The sequence below is a fragment of the Mustelus asterias genome, chromosome 2 (genome assembly GCF_964213995.1).
Source record: "Mustelus asterias chromosome 2, sMusAst1.hap1.1, whole genome shotgun sequence".
In the NCBI taxonomy this organism is placed as follows: Eukaryota; Metazoa; Chordata; class Chondrichthyes; order Carcharhiniformes; family Triakidae; genus Mustelus; species Mustelus asterias.
Window position 1 is genome coordinate 144,735,996 of NC_135802.1, and position 16,992 is coordinate 144,752,987.

The following is a 16,992-nucleotide window of genomic DNA, read 5'->3' on the forward strand; positions in this document are numbered from 1 at the left end:
TTGGGCCTCCCCCATGGAACTTGCAGTGGTACCCTGTTCTCCAACTGCTGGGTGAGACCCCTGTTGGGTAGACTGAATCCAGCCATATATCTGTCATGCACTATATTGTCATTTGTTATCTTGATGTAGATTGGAAAAATAATGATTCTACATTCCAGAGAGATAGTACAATGAGGCAAGGAATACAGTGGATGAGGTCATGTCGCAGTTATATTACTGGGATAGTTGTTTAAAAGGTTAATCAATCCAGGAATTGTGGTCTAGATTTTTGTTGAGTCACAAAGAATACTTCGCTAAGAGCCTAGAAATCTATTACTTTGATGAAATACATGAGCCTCAAGGAAAACTTGTTTAATTGACAAATTTAGCTCTGATCTGTGCTGTCAATTTCACAATATCTATTTACACAAGAATTTTCAAGTGCTTTCAGTTTCTGCTGTTGATTCTTTAAAGGGTCTGGATGTATTGAGAGAATTTCTTAATATAGTGGAAAGTAATGAATGAATGACTTTTATAAAGCTTTTTTAACATGAAGGGCCTGATTTTACTATCAAGTTGCACCCATTTTCAGGCGAGAAAACTTGGCAAAGTCAGGCGTGAGGTGAATAGCGCGATCTGTGCTCACCTCCATGCCAGTTCCCCCTTCACCAAGGCCCAAAACAGGCGCATTTGCATGCATTTAAATTGACTTAATGGGCTGCACGCCCAACTTCACCAGCACTTTCCCCTTTACCATCACGTTCGCGCATCCAGAATCGGCATGAAACAGACATGCTCTGCAAACGTCCGATTCGGGCGCTCCAGTTAGTGAGGAGATAAGTGCCGAGCGAAAGTGCTCTCTGCTTGAAATCGGTGGGGGTGGGGGGGGGGGGGAGGGATGTGAGGCCTGCTGCCATTCTGCCTGAGATCAGTGAGGGGGAAGGGGAGGGGCCCGCGATCTGTCTGGGTGGTGGGGGGATGAGGGGGTCAGTAATGTTGGAGGGGTGGGGCAATGTTTGGGGGACCAGGGGGAGGCATTATCCGATGCAGGAGTGATGTGGCAGGGGAGCCGCATTCTATCATCTTTTTTCTGCGCATGCGCAGTTGGAGGCGCCAATCGGAGCTGCAGGATTTTGGGCGCGTTAAGCCTCGCCCACAGGAATTGCTGATATTTTTGCAGGCAGAGTGCGTACGGGGGCGCCTCAGAACGGGTCTAAAACTCGGATCTGAAACACTCCCAGTTTCAAGTCTGCCCAGCACTTAGAATCAAAACGGTAAAATAAAGCCCATAGTATTGTCATTATGGGGTTCATTGGTTCTATACAGTGTATGGTGGATCAATGGGCATGGGGGCGCCATAGCATAAGAGCCATGGGGTTGGGTGGAGGGGGATAGCTTGGTATTGGGGGAAATCAAGGGCATGGTGGTCAGTGGAGGGTTATGAGGGACCATGTCAGTTAGGTGGGGGGCACAGTCTGTCATGAGAGCATAAGGTGGTATAGATGGGGCATGAAAGTGTGTGGAGGGCATTTCTGTTTTTATTTTACTTTGGACGGCACGGTAGCACAGTGGTTAGCACTGCTGCTTCACAGCTCCAGGGACCTGGGTTCGATTCCCGGCTTGGGTCACTGTCTGTGTGGAGTTTGCGCATTCTCCTCGTGTCTGCGTGGGTTTCCTCCGGGTGCTCCGGTTTCCTCCCACAGTCCAAAGATGTGCAGGTTAGGTTGATTGGCCATGCTAAAATTGCCCCTTAGTGTCCTGAGATGCGTAGATTAGAGGGATTAGTGGGTAGAATATGTAGGGATATGGGGGTAGGGCCTGGGTGGGATTGTGGTCGGTGCAGACTCGATGGGCCGAATGGCCTCTTTCTGTACTGTAGGGTTTCTATGATTTCTATGATTTTAATGGGGATGACGTTCCACAGCACTGAGGTGTATCCTTTAAACTGACTGCCTCAGCATCTGTGTTTGCCTCCAACTTTGTCCCCTGATTAACTAGCCCAATTCCCATTCCCACCCACTCCCTGGCAATGAAGATAATGCCTTTGCGGGGAATTTTTCTGAGGCTGGAAAGCCGAGCTCAGAAATTTCATGACTCCTGCTATTTGCCTGGGTGATGAAAATCCAGCCTGTGAGTTCAAATCCCATCACGACAGGTTGATTATTTCAATTCCGCTGAAAACATTTAGGATTAACAAGGGTGAACATAGAACATAGAACAGTACAGCGCAGAACAGGCCCTTCGGCCCACGATGTTGTGCCGAGCTTTATCTGAAACCAAGATCAAGCTATCCCACTCCCTATCATCCTGGTGTGCTCCATGTGCCTATCCAATAACCGCTTAAATGTTCCTAAAGTGTCTGACTCCACTATCACTGCAGGCAGTCCATTCCACACCCCAACCACTCTCTGCGTAAAGAACCTACCTCTGATATCCTTCCTGTATCTCCCACCACGAACCCTATAGTTATGCCCCCTTGTAATAGCTCCATCCACCCGAGGAAATAGTCTTTGAACGTTCACTCTATCTATCCCCTTCATCATTTTATAAACCTCTATTAAGTCTCCCCTCAGCCTCCTCCGCTCCAGAGAGAACAGGCCTAGCTCCCGCAACCTTTCCTCATAAGACCTACCCTCCAAACCAGGCAGCATCCTGGTAAATCTCCTCTGCACTCTTTCCAGCGCTTCCACATCCTTCTTATAGTGAGGTGACCAGAACTGCATGCAATACTCCAAATGTGGTCTCACCAAGGTCCTGTACAGTTGCAGCATAATCCAACGGCTCTTAAACTCCAACCCCCTGTTAATAAAAGCTAACACACTATAGGCCTTCTTCACAGCTCTATCCACTTGAGTGGCAACCTTTAGAGATCTGTGGATATGGACCCCAAGATCTCTCTGTTCCTCCACAGTCTTCAGAACCCTACCTTTGACCCTGTGCTTTCATCAAAAGCCTGCTCTTATTCCCAATGTCTTTGAGGGAAGGAACTCTACCTCCCTTTCCTGGTGATCCTTACCTGCCAACTGAAGTGAGCATCTGACCACCCATCTCCACCATATTGATGGTCTATTTATAACCCTATAGCATTACCCAGCTCTGAATCTGCCTCAAACCATCTGATGCTTAAATCCTCATCCACCCCCCTCCCCCCACCGCCCCCCCCCCCCCCCCCCACCCCGCCCCTCGCCATCCGCCCCAACCTTCGGCCCATCGTACTCACACTGGCCATCAAGCACCTATCTATTCCAATCCCATTTTCCAGCGCTTGGTTCTTTGCCTTGTATGCTATGGCATTTCGGGTGCTCACCTAAATACTTTTGATTTAATTTGATTTATTGTTGTCACATGTATTAACATAAAGTGAAAAGTATTGTTTCTTGCGCGCTATACAGACAAAGCATACCGTTCATAGAGAAGGAAACCAGAGAGTGCAGAATGTAGTGTTATAGTCATAGCTAGCATGTAGAGAAAGATCAACTTAATGCAAGGTAAATCCATTCAAGAGTCTGACAGCAGCAGGGAAGAAGCTGTTCTTGAGTCGGCTGGTAGACTTTTGTATCTTTTTCCTGATGGAAAAAGGTGGAAGAGAGAATGTCTGGGGTGCGTGGAGTCCTTAATTATGCTTAATTATAATTAATTATACTTCTCAAATGTTGTGAGGGTTCCTTCCTCTACCATCTTTTCAGACAGTGAGTTGCAGATTCTGAACACCCTTTGAGAGAAAAGATTCTCCTCGCATCTCCTTTAAACCTCCTGCCCCTTAATTTGAATCTATGCTCACTGATTATTGACTCCGCTGCTAAGGGGAAAAGTTCCTTCCTATCCACTGTATCTATAACCCTCATTCACCTCAATCAGGTTTCCCCTTTGTCTTCCCTCTCCAAGGAAAACAACACCAGCCTATCCAGTCTCTGCCGATAGCTGAAACGCTCCAGCCCAGGCAGCATCCTGGTGAATCTCCTCTGCAACTTCTCCAGTAAAATCACATCCTTCCTATAGTGTGGTGACCAGAACTGCACACCGTACTCCAGCTGTGTCCTAACCAGCATTTTATACAGCTCCATCATAACCTCCCTGCTCTTATATTCTATGTAAGAAGTCTCACAACACCAGGTTAAAGTCCAACAGGTTTATTTGGTAGCAAAATAAACCTGTTGGACCAAATAAACCTGTTGGACTTTAACCTGGTGTTGTGAGACGTCTTACTGTGTTTACCCCAGTCCAACGCCGGCATCTCCGCATCATGACTTATATTCTATGCCTTGGTTAATAAAGGCAAGAATCCCATATGCCTTTTTAACCACCTTATCTACCTGTCCTGCTGTCTTCAGAGATCTATGGACAAGCACACAAAGACCTCTCTGACCCTCTGTACTTCCTAGGGTTTGACTAATTATTGTATACTCCCTTGCCTTGTTAATCCTCCCAAAATGCATTACCTCATATTTTCAGGATTAAATTCCATTTGCCACTGTTCTGCCCATCTGACTAACCCATCTATATCATCTTGTAACCTAAGGCTTTGCTCCTCACTATTTACCACACCACCAATTTTTTGTGTCATCGGCGAACTTACCTCATACCTCCTATATTCACATCCAGATCATTAATGTACACTACAAGCAACAAGGACCCTGCGAATCCCCCTGACACTAATGGGTAATTTAGCCTGATCAATCCACTTAACCAGCACATCTTTGGACTGTGGGCAGAAACTGGAGCACCCGGAGGAAACCCACACAGACACAGGGAGAACGTGCAAACTTCGCACAGATAGTGACCCGAGGCCAGATTTGACCCCGGGTCCCCGGCGCTATGAGGCAGCAGTGCTAACCACTGCGCCACTGTGCCGCCTTATCTCTGGAGTCGAAGTTAAACCCACAACTGACTGGCCCAGTGGACAGAATGTTACCACTGAACCATGACTATGGCGCCCAACAGTGTCCAAACTAACAGGAGTTTTTTTTTCCACTCTGAGATAATTAAAATATGAATTGTAGGTGGCTACTGAATCTGCGCTGATTATGGTATTTCCGAGGGAATTAGACAGACTCTAGATATTAGAAAGGCATTAAAGGGTGAGATAAACAAGCAGCCAAATGGAGGAGCTAGCTATATTTAGGCCAAGCATGGTACAGTCCCAAAAGGCCCAATAGCAGGAGCTTGTGCAGGTGTTGTTATGATTCTATGAAAGAAAAATGTTGATCTGCAAAAAATAGGCAACTTTTTTAAGCTTTTAGTTTGTCCTTATCCCTGTTTTAGAAACATAGAAACATAAGAGTAAGAGTAGGCCATTCAGCCCTTCCAGTCTGCTCCGCCATTCATTTTGATCATGGCTGATCATCAGATTTAATATCCTGAACCCGCTCCCCCCCCATATCCCTTGATCCTTGATCCCTTTAGCCTCGAGAGCTATATTTAATTTCTTCTTGAAATCAGACAACGTTTTGGCCTCAACTACTTCCTGTGGTAGTGAATTCCACAGCTTCACAACTCTCTGGGTGAAGAAATTTCTTCTCACCTCAGTCCTAAAAGTTTTACCCCTTACCCTCAAACTGTGACCCCTGGCTCTGACCTCTCCTGCTGAAGGTTCTAATAGGTGCTAAAAATAGCATTAACAAATGGGGAATTGTGTTTTTCTAAAGATACGGTAAGAAGTCTCACAACACCAGGTTAAAGTCTAACAGGTCTATTTGGAATCACGAGCTTTCGGAGTGCTACTGAGTCACCTGATGAAGGAGCAGTGCTCCAAAAGCTTGTGATTCCAAATAAACCTTTTGGACTTTAACCTGGTGTTGTGAGACTTCTTACCGTGCCCACCCCAATCCAACCCCGGTATCTCCACATCATTTCTAAGGATAGGAACAGTTCAAAGGAAAGTTCCAAGCTCCCAAGCAAATTCCAAGCAAAATTCTAAGCTTCTTTCTGTAATTTAGAAAACAGGGAATATTTTACCTTACCGTTGCACTTCTTTGAATTACAATGCATTTGTGTATTTTTGAACACTGACCGTGGAATATTGCTTTTCGAGTTCAAATAATGTTAATAACTTTCTTTTGCAGGGTGAGATGGGAACTCCTGGTGTTGGAGGGTCTGCTGGAGTTCCAGGCAATCCTGTAAGAAGAATTATCACTTCATTGGGAGAATGTTGAATGTATTCCCAAATTAATTCATTTGTTAGGGATCGACTAGTGATCAAACGAAACAGGAACAAAAATTCCTACCTTTCTTGTAACTTTATTGAAAATTATTGCCAAAATGTTGGGAGCATGAAAGAAAGCTATGATGGATGATTGTTTTGTGTTTAGTGATTCCCAATTTTCTTCAACAATAGCTGAATGAAGAAAAGTCATAGGGCTGGGGAAAAAAAGGATTTTAATCCATTAGATCCAATGAACTAACACCTGTACCCTTGCAAAATAGATATTTCCATCCAGAGGGCTCAGAATGTACTCTGAGTGGAAAACTTCAATATCTATCAACCAAGAGCAGCTCGGTAGCACCACTGCTGACTGAACTGGTCAAGTCCGAAATGAAATAGCCACTAGACTGGGTCTGTAACAGGTGGTGAGGGAGCCAGCAAAAGGGGAAAAAATAATTGATCCTGGCCCCAGCAATCTACTTGTCATAGATGCACTATCCTTTGTGAATGAATCTAGTCTCCAAAACAGTCATTTGCATCAAAGTACCAATGACAGAAGGTCATATCTCCTCAACTTTTATGACACATTCGCATTCCAAGTCTCCAAAAGAGCCACCCTTGCACTCAGCCACTTTGCTGCATACCATTCCAACAAGGTCTCATTAAAACATCATATGACCCTGGATCTCATCTGCGCATGGCTCCCATCTGTATGCACTTAACAAGTAGCAGAAGAATCTCTACCTTTGAACCATATTGTTTACCCCCAAAAGGTTCCAGCTTCAGTAAGAAGTCTCACAAAACCAGGTTAACGTCCAACAGGTTTATTTGGAATCACGAGCTTTCAGAGTGCTGCTCCTTCATCAGGTGAGTCACTCATGAGCACTTCAAAAGCTTGTGATTCCAAATAAACCTGCTGGACTTTAACCTGGTGTTGTGAAACTTCTTCCTGTGCTCACCCCAGTCCAACACTGGCACATCATATGTTCCAATAAACAGTTACTCAGGTCCATCTGTACAGGAAGCCTGAATTTTTTTATTGAATATCAGTCACATTGCTGTGCTTGGGGACAAATTGTCATCTTCAGCAGACACCTGGTGAAGCAGATCATAGATCAATCATTTCAATGGAATGAAAGTTAGGCAGGTTCCATATTAACCAGGCAATTGCTCTGCCAAGTTATTGCCAGGTAGTGAAGATAAAACAAATTACCCCGTTAGCTTTAACCAGTTTTCTGATTCACTTGCCCAGTGTGAGTCACTGAATTGGTGCAACCTGTTGGTTCACTCATCTACTTACTACTTCCTGCGACTGAAGAATGAGAACAAGTTGATGGCTGCACTTTAAATGAAGTATAAATGTATAAGGAAATGTACAAGGCGGGGGGGGCGGCGGTGGAGGTGGGGGGGGGGGGGGGGGGGGGGGGGCGTGGAGGTGGGGGGGAGGTGGAGGTGGGGGGGGAGTGGAGGTGGGGGGGAGTGGAGGTGGGGGGGGAGTGGAGGTGGGGGGGCGGGTGGAGGTGGGGGGGCGGGTGGAGGTGGGGGGGGTGGAGGTGGGGGGGGGTGGAGGTGGGGGGGGTGGAGGTGGGGGGGGGGTGGAGGTTGGGGGGGGGGGCGTGGAGGTGAGGGGGGGTGGCTAAGATGCTCTTTCGGAGAGTCGGTGCAGACTCAATGGACCGAATTGCTTCCTTCTGTGATGTAGGGATTCCATGGTGCTCCTGGGGCTGGAGGGGAATCATGGAAATTACTTTTCTTCACAAACAGTTTATTATCCACTAGAAGTTTTAAATAACCTTGAAAATGTGTTTTATTTTCTTTAGGGTCCAGAAGGTTTAAGAGGAAGGCTCGGCACAAAGGTGAATTTGTTTCTGTTGTTTAAAATTGTTTCAACATTGTGTCGTAGAAGTTTTTGTTTGTAATTTATCGCATGACCTGTAACTAATGTCAATAGGAATGGCTAACATTGAACATAGTAAGAAGTCTAACAACACCAGGTTAAAGCCCAACAGGTTTAACCTGGTGTTGTTCGACTCCTTACTGTGTTTACCCCAGTCCAACGCCGGCATCTCCACATCATAACATTGAACATGACAGTGAATTCAACCCAGGTTTTAACTCAATACTATTTTGTTGGGTCTCTTATTATGTTCTACAGCTAAGATTCTTTCAGTAACTTTCTAAAGTGTGGTATTAGAAATATTAGATGTGTATTGACTGGGTTCAAAAAATCTGATGTTGTGCTAAAAGTGTTCCAACATATCTGAATCCAAGTGGAGCTAAAAGTATTAAATTCAAAATATGGAGTAGGTCTGACTTGAACCAGCTTCACCTTTCAAAATGATTTTGGAATTAAGAGTTTACCCGTTGCAAATGCTACATCAATGATCCATAGCGATCACTACCTGCATAGTTGATCAATCTGTATTTTCTGAAACAGTCTTGAGTATGCCTGAGAACAGCAGCATCAGAAGGGGAGGCAGTGGCATTGTGGTGTTGTCGCTGTACTTGTAAGCCAGAGATCCATGGTAATGCTCTGGGGACCCGGGTTCAAATCCCACCATGGCAAATGGCAAAATTTGAATTCAATAAAAAATCTGGAATTAAAAATCCAATGATGACCATAAAACCATTGTTAATTGTCCTAAAAACCCATCTGGTTCACTAATGCCATTTAGGGAAGGAAATCTGCTGTCCTTACCCGGGTCTGGCCTACATATGACTCCAAATCTACAGCAATGTGGTTGACTCCTACCTACTGAACTCTGAAATTACCTCGAGCCACTAGTTCAAGGGGCAGTCAGGGATGGGTATCAAATGCTGGCCTAGCCAGCGACAGCCACATCCAATGAAAGAATAAAGTAAAAAAAATACAGAATCATGATGCAGTTGCCTTCCTGGGTAATTGTGAAAGTGCATTTTTAAAAATGCTGCTTCACACTGGATGGAGTTGCATCTCATGTGACTTGAACTGGTGTGGGAGTCCTGTGTGGTCTCACACTGCGTGGCTGTGTTTAGTGCCCTCATTGTTAAATGGTTTTTTCTGCGCATAAATTCAGAAGAGCCCTGTATAAGTTGACAGTGTGATCATGATCACAAATCATACTGCCACTTGTTGCATCAGTGCATATTTGAATTTAATAAGTGTCAAGGTACATTTGGCAGAGTAATCTTTGCCCACATTCGGGGTGGTTTTAATTTTGGATAATGATCTCAAATGAGTGTTACTGAATTAGCTGTGCATCATTTTCAATTGAAGTTTAATCAATGGGCAATCAATTTGGCATCGCCCATTTCACTCTATACCCCAAAGAAACACAAATTCAAATCCTACCTCAGCATTTGGGCAATTTACAATCAATTAATCGGAATTAAAATCTGGAATAAAATGCAAATCTCAGCAATGCTGATCATGAAACTACTGGAATTTTGGTTTTAAACAAACCCCTAGTTTTCATTGTCAGAATAGAGTGTGAGGGACAGCAGACAGTTGAGGCAGATTGAGTTCAATTGTCTTCACTACATCACAGTGAAGGGAATTAACTTCCTGTCATAGAACAAACCAAATATCTGTTCCTTTGAAATCAGTACAATGAAAGCTGGATGGCTTTCCCATAAGATCCCATAAGATCCCATAAGAGGATGCTGGAATCTGAAACAAGAACAGAAAAATGCTGGAAAATCTCAGCAGGTTTGACAGCATCTGTGGAGAGAGAATAGAGCCAACGTTTCGAGTCCAGATGACGTTTCATCAGAGCTCAGTATGAAGCTATCTTTATTGTAAACAGCTCTGACGAAGGGTCATCTAGACTCAAAGCATTGGCTCTAATCTCTCTCCACAGATGCTGTCAGACCTGCTGAGATTTTCCAGCATTTTTCTGTTTTGGCTTCTATAAGGGATTGTGGCCCACTCCACTAGAGATTATAACCCAGGCTTCGAAAATAAACATTCACCCCTGCAAGGCAGGTAGGTTGAACAGAATTCAGAATTCATGTATTATTTTATTTATTAGTGTCACATTAATACTGCCATGAAGTTACTGTGAAAATCCCCTGGTCGCCACACTCCAGCGCCTGCTTGGTACACGGAGGGAGAATTTAGCATGGCCAGTGCACCTAACCTGCACATCTTTGGATTGTGGGAGGAAACCAGTGTATCCGGAGGAATCCCACACAGACATGGGGAGAACGTGCAGATTCCACACAGTCACCCAAGCCGGGAATCGAACCTGCATCCTGGCAGTGCTAACCACTGTGCCACTGTGGTCTGGATGAAATCATATTGTTTCTTTCTCCTTTTGCATTCTTGTAATCCATATTGGGGATAAGATAAGATAGAAAGGGACAGAAGCAGTGAAACTCACTGCAATCATTAATCATCATTGTCCGTGTCTGAAATTAAACATTATGGGTGGGAGTTTACAGCCTCACTCTTCCCGAAACCATAAAGTCCTGCCCGAGGTCAACAGACCTTTCCATCGTCTGCCCGTAGCCCACTCTGATTCTTGTGGCGGGCACAATGGGGATAATGACTGAGGTGTTGCTTTAATCCTTCATCTCATACCAGAATTTGCAGTTTACATGCCCTCCTGTTGTTTATTACCTCATTAATTAATATCTTTACTATTTGCAGTTTTAATAATAATTAGATCAATTGTGTCTTATTGAAATAAGAGTTATAGTTTGCCTCTGCCCCAACCTACAGTTCTGATTTGAACTTGGGGATATTGGGTTGGTTCCACAAAACTGGAGGGATCACAATGTGTTAAAAAAAAAACTGCCTTTTTAAGCACCCATGCTCTTTTAACCTCCAGATATTTATTTCTTGTCCAGCTGTGGAGCTTCATCTAAAGCAGTGGTTCCCAAACATTTTTCACTGGGTCGCACTTTCGGAATAAAAATTTGCTCGCGCCACACCAAATTTTTTATTGAAAAGAAATACATTCGGAAAAAAAACCAACTCCTAGCAGTGCTTGATTCAGAACATAGAACACAACTAGTTTATAATATGATCATGGGACATCCAGAAAGTATAAAACAATGCAGCTACATATCCATGTTTAAATGTTTCTTTGATTGTCCTTGAATCTTCCCGCCACACTTGCCATCCTCTCTCGCACCACACTCTTTGGGAACCACTGATCTAAAGATTTCAGCTTTATCCATACAACAACATAAGGCATGACAAAGCCTAGCTTATTATTTTGTTGCAGCATTGTGTATTTTTCCATAGAGAGGTTAACTCAGTTCATCCATCAAATGTCTCACCATTAAAACTGGCCTGTGTTTTGCAAAGGGACAAACTGGAAGTGATGGAAAGCCAGGACGTAAAGGAGATGTAGGAACCCGAGGACCACAGGTAACTAACTGCAAGATCAATACTTATTGACAAGATTAACGCTGTATCTGGAATTAAGAATCTACTGATGACCATGAAACCCTTGTCGATTGTCAGAAAACTCCATCTGGTTCACTAATGTCCTTGAAGGAAGGAAATCTGCTGTCCTTACCTGGCCTGGCCTATATGTGACTCCAGAGCCACAGCAATGTTGTTGACTCTCAACTAGACTCCAAGGGCAACTAAGGAGCGGCAATAGATGATGGCCAACCAGCAAAGCCCATGTCCCATGAATGAATAAGGAAAAAGCTTACTGATTTGACAGCACCATTCCATCCCTGAGCTATTTTCCTGGAGACAGAATCGGAGGTGGAAGGGTTACCCACCCACAAGCAGCCAATTAAGGAAAGTTGAAGGCTGGCTGGGACCAATAATCAGAGATCGGTTCACATTTGCCAGTTGGCCTGCGCAACAGAGCGGGGGTTCAGTGCTCCAGCATTCGGCATAACCCAGCAATCAGGCTGCAGTGGCGACCACAGTCTGATTTCCTTCCCTAAAGAACATTAGTGAACCAGATGGGTTTTTCTCACAATCAACAATGGTTTCATGGTCATTAGTGGATTTTTAGTTCCATGATTTTTTAAAGTCAAATTCCACCATCTGCTGGATTCAAACCCGTGTCCCTCGAACATGAGCTGGGTTTCCTTGATTAATAGTCAAGCGATAATATCATTAGGCCATCGCCTCCTCTTATAAATGGATAAGAGGGTTGGGGGTAATCTGGTCGATTCAAGAGGGGTTGTCAGGTTGGGGGCCAGCCTGATTGGGTCGTCGGGAGGGAGGGTCAGTTGGGAGGATCGGGTCATAGCGCTCTGGGGGAAAGCCCAGGCTAGTCACGTCAGGTTGGGGTTTGTGGGGTCAGGTCGGGCACTAGTCAGTTTAGGTTGTGAGGTAATTCGGTTTGGTGGCGTAGTTGGATGGTGGTGTTGGGTCAAGTCAGGTCAGGAGGATGGAGACCTGAGAGTTGAGAGTAGGCGGGAGTGTCAGGAGGCCAGTCTTGGGGTCAGGGGAGTGTCACCCAGGGTCAGGGATTAATTGGGAGGTCAAGGGGAATTGCAAAGTTGTGAGTCAAGGGTGGAGGCAGTTGGAGATGTCACCCATGACTGATGAAGTGGAGGGGGGCGGGGGGGTCAATCATATAGTTACGCAGCAGTAAGACTAGGTTTTATTTGTAACATTTCCTGGGTAATTATCCAGATAAGTAAATTGGAACTGTCCAACCTCTCTGATTCTAACTCGGAGTGGGAAACTTTCTCAGAGGTTCCCAGGGAGTAAGGGGCCTATCAGAAGTACAGACTTTCTGAGCAATTCCCCATTGAGTCATCACCTTGGTACTTCTAAGGAAACCCATTATTCATCCTTTGGGGTACATCAAGTCTTCAACTATTCGTAGGCCGGAAGATCTGGGCAATTGTGATCTCTTAAGTCACAAACACTATTTTACATCCTGGATATTTGTACGTATGAGGGGAAAAAAACAGAAAAGGGGCATTAGAAAAATTCATTCCTTCCATTATTGCTTGTTTGCTATGTTTTCTGTCCGCAACTGAGATCTGACCATTTGTGCCTGAAGAGTTTATGAAATGAATTTTTGAATGAGTAGTTTGGTTAAGCTTCTATATGCTTCCTTCCTGGCTCACGATTAGATGATTTTAATTTATTATTTAAATACTTAACATCTAGTAACTCAAAACGTGCAAGCAACATCTGATTTATGTTTTTGTTTTGGCAAAGGGAGATCCTGGAAGGCCTGGATCAAAAGGTCAGAGAGCTGGGAGTGGATCCAGAGGACAGCAGGTTTGCATTATATTTCAGAGAGTACTGAGCCTTGTTCTGCTATTAACATTTTCTGCTAACTGACCTTTATGCCACTGTTAACACCTGCCGAAGTCTGTAACACTATCATCACTGTACCCTTTGTCTTGTGTCCATCTTTATCAAATCTGTCCTGAGCTCCTACTGATAACTGACTCTCTATTTTGCTCCATCCCTTCTCTTCACAATATAGAACCCATCATACTTCTACCTCTCTTCAGCTCTGAACAAGAGTCACACAGACCCAAAGCATTGGGGCTGGTTCTCTGACCTCACCTCACCGTTAGTAGATCGCGCCGAACCTGGAGAATTGTATGCGAGCCTAAAAATCAGTTTTGTGCTCTGCGCTTAACAGTTTGCCATTTTCCTGGTCCCTTTCCAATGGCATGAACCGGTTTATGCCCAGAAAGGATGCAAGGCCTATTAGCATGTTTAAAGTAGTGTTTAAATACGTTTAGCCCATTCCATTCCCAGCACACGGAATTCACCGGCCTGCAGCAAGAATCACTACTGATCTCCACTAGCGGAGACCTGACGCGATGGCCACACCCAGCAGCCCAGAGACCACTGAAGCCCTCAGTGGTCGGGGGTATGGCTGGGTGGTGACCATCGGGCAGGGCCCACCTGGCACGTTGACAGTGCCCAGCAGTGGCCACTGGATAACTGCACATTGGGCACCACCAGTGTGCCAGAGGCAGTGTTGAGATGGTGGGGCCTGAGTGGGCGTGGGGCCTAGGTGGGGTTTGACTGGGGTGGATCGTGCAGGCGGTCCTGATGGTGGTCTTGTCAAGGCTTCTGTTGCGGGTGCATATTGGGATCGGACAAGGGGACCCAGCGGGTGGGCCCCGATGCCCTGATGCTGACAACCTGTGTCAGGGAGGAGGGGATATGCTGCCATTGAGTGGGGGGGGGGGGGGGAAAGGGGGTCCTATGTCCATGGGGTAAGGGAGGGGGTTTCCCAGTGCACTATTAGATCGAGGTGCCCTTGCAAAACGGCGCCCAAGCACTCTGAAGCCGGGCTCACCAGCATATTTAGCCCCATGTCCACCACCATTCTCACTCCCCCCCCCCCCCCCCCCCCCTCCCCCCACCCCCCAGGGCTGGTGCAAAACTCCCAACTCTCCAAAAAAATGACTGGGTGAGGGTTGCAATGCAGAGCGCGCCTGAGAAACCGACATGGATCACTCCATTATTCTCACCATTATGACACTTAGAAATGTTTTGGGAGAATTCCGTCCATTGTCTCTGTCTCTCTCACCACAAATACTGCCAGACCTGCTGAGTTGTTCATCCATGTTCTGTTTTTATTTGAACCTTCCCATTCCCATGCTGTGTTGATATGGCTGAACTCCAATGACCTTACTTCCACCTTCAGTAAATCCCATTCCGTTTTGAACGATGCTGTGCACAGCAACAACCACCTCCTTGCCTCAAATTCATGGGAAGTAAGAAAGATCAAATCGTGCGTCGTTAGCCATGGCAGCTTATTGCTAGATCTGGCACCGACAGCTAAAGATTTTTATCACTCTCTCCCCCAGGATATTTATTCCGAGCACTTCAAAGTGATGTTTGTAGAGCAGGGAACAATTCCAAATCACTGATTTCCGGGAGACTGTTCAGTTAATAGCTGTTCCGGTCTGGTATTCTCCCCAGCACAGTGACCATTGGTTAAATTGCTCCTCATCACAGTTTATAGATCATTGCCCCAGTTACTGATCTGTCTGTTTCACCAGATGACTTGCTGTGAACATCTGGTTTGTAACTCGGAAAAATCCCATCACGTCGCAAAGTTAATCCTTTAAATGTTGGGCCAGTGAATACCTTGCAGTTACCCAGGGCTGGCCTGGGTAAGATGCTCTGTCAGAGAGTTGATGCAGACTAGATGAGCCAAAGAACCTCCTTCTGCACAAAAGGACTCTATGACAGTCAGGAAGCAGAGGTAGTTTTAAGTGATTTATGGTTGTATTGTTGGATATTAGAATTATGCTGTAGATTTAAGTGGGTTTAAGTTAGTGTTTCTGTGTAAGAAGGGTAAAGCTCTAGTTAGATTCAGGTTAAACAAAGGTGCTGCATGCATGGCGGTTTTTGGTTCCAGTTCAAACTGTGCCTGCATTGTGCTTAGGGAGTTTTCGACGTGAAAGTTGAACAAGAGCATTGGAGAAAGAATGAGCTGCTGCTTAGCAACCAGGGGCACCTTTAGAGTAAGAAGGCTTTTTGTGTGAACTTTAGCTGAATTCTTAGCAGTTGGATCTTGGCAATGAGAGAGAAGGTAACTCTCATGGTTTTGCTAGAAGCAGGAAAGCCATACAGTGCTAGAAACTAAATAGTTCTAGTAACTAGGTAATGGAAAGAGAGGTTTCCATGAAGATTAACGTCAAAAGGAAAACAGCAACTGGAATTTGAATAGGGTACTGTTCATTGAAACTGCAGACAGAACAGAGAAATGCAGACCTGGGTGAAATTGCCTAGGGAAAAACCAGGTATATCTGAAGCAATCGTAAGGTTGGTATCCTTATTCCAGGCTTTGGAGCAACAGTAGTCAATTGGTGGCTGGATTTGAGAGTTTGCATTAAAGTTTGAAAACATGTGGCTATTCAAGACAAAGGAATATTGAAAGGAGAGTTGTAAAACCTGGAAGCGGATCTTTGTTGGGAGCAACTGAGAGAAAGCATTGTTTGAAAGAAGATTCTAAGGTGTGTTTTTTTGAGAATGGAGTTGGTAAATGCTGATGTGAAAGTCCAGTGAGATCAGTCCTTTCATGGTGTAATAATCATTTGGAGAGGATTTGAAGAGAAATCTACATTCGATTGATTGGGCAGCAACTGCCATTTGGTTTCAGAGTGAGGTGTGGTTCTCAACACAGTTAGCCTGTGGGGTTACAGGGACTGTGTGTTGACTGAGGATATTATAGCATAAGATATATTGTGTAACCAGTGTTACCCTTAAAATCTGTGAAGTTAAGTGGGGGTGAAGGAGTATTGTATTACATAGAACATAGAACAGTACAGCACAGAACAGGCCCTTCGGCCCACGATGTTGTGCCGAGCTTTATCTGAAACCAAGATCAAGCTATCCCACTCCCTATCATCCTGGTATGCTCCATGTGCCTATCCAATAACCGCTTAAATGTTCCTAAAGTGTCTGACTCCACTATCACTGCAGGCAGTCCATTCCACACCCCAACCACTCTCTGTGTAAAGAACCTACCCCTGATATCCTTCCTATATCTCCCACCATGAACCCTATAGTTATGCCCCCTTGTAATAGCTCCATCCACCCGAGGAAATAGTCTTTGAACGTTCACTCGATCTATCCCCTTCATCATTTTATAAACCTCTATTAAGTCTCCCCTCAGCTTCCTCCGCTCCAGAGAGAACAGGCCTAGCTCCCGCAACCTTTCCTCATAAGACCTACCCTCCAAACAAGGCAGCATCCTGGAAAATCTCCTCTGCACTCTTTCCAGCGCTTCCACATTCTTCTTATAGTGAGGTGACCAGAACTGCGCACAATATTCCAAATGTGGTCTCACCAAGGTCCTGTACAGTTGCAGCATAACCCCACGGCTCTTAAACTCCAATCCCCTGTTAATAAAAGCTAACTCACTATAGGCCGTCTTCACAGCTCTATCCACTTGAGTGGCAACCTTTAGAGATCTGTGGAT

The 16,992-nt window shown here is 45.1% G+C and overlaps 1 protein-coding gene across 2 annotated transcripts in view; it reads left to right on the plus strand.

Annotated features, from left to right (window-relative positions):
• LOC144511884 (collagen alpha-6(VI) chain-like) overlaps window positions 1-16,992 on the plus strand; it is a 158,239-nt gene that overhangs the window by 103,997 nt on the left and 37,250 nt on the right. For both annotated transcript variants that reach the window (XM_078242317.1, XM_078242325.1), the window contains exons 27-30: window positions 6,042-6,095; window positions 7,942-7,977; window positions 11,415-11,477; window positions 13,251-13,313. In XM_078242317.1, coding sequence (XP_078098443.1) covers window positions 6,042-6,095; window positions 7,942-7,977; window positions 11,415-11,477; window positions 13,251-13,313 — 216 coding nt within the window. The remainder of the gene's footprint in view (window positions 1-6,041; window positions 6,096-7,941; window positions 7,978-11,414; window positions 11,478-13,250; window positions 13,314-16,992) is intronic.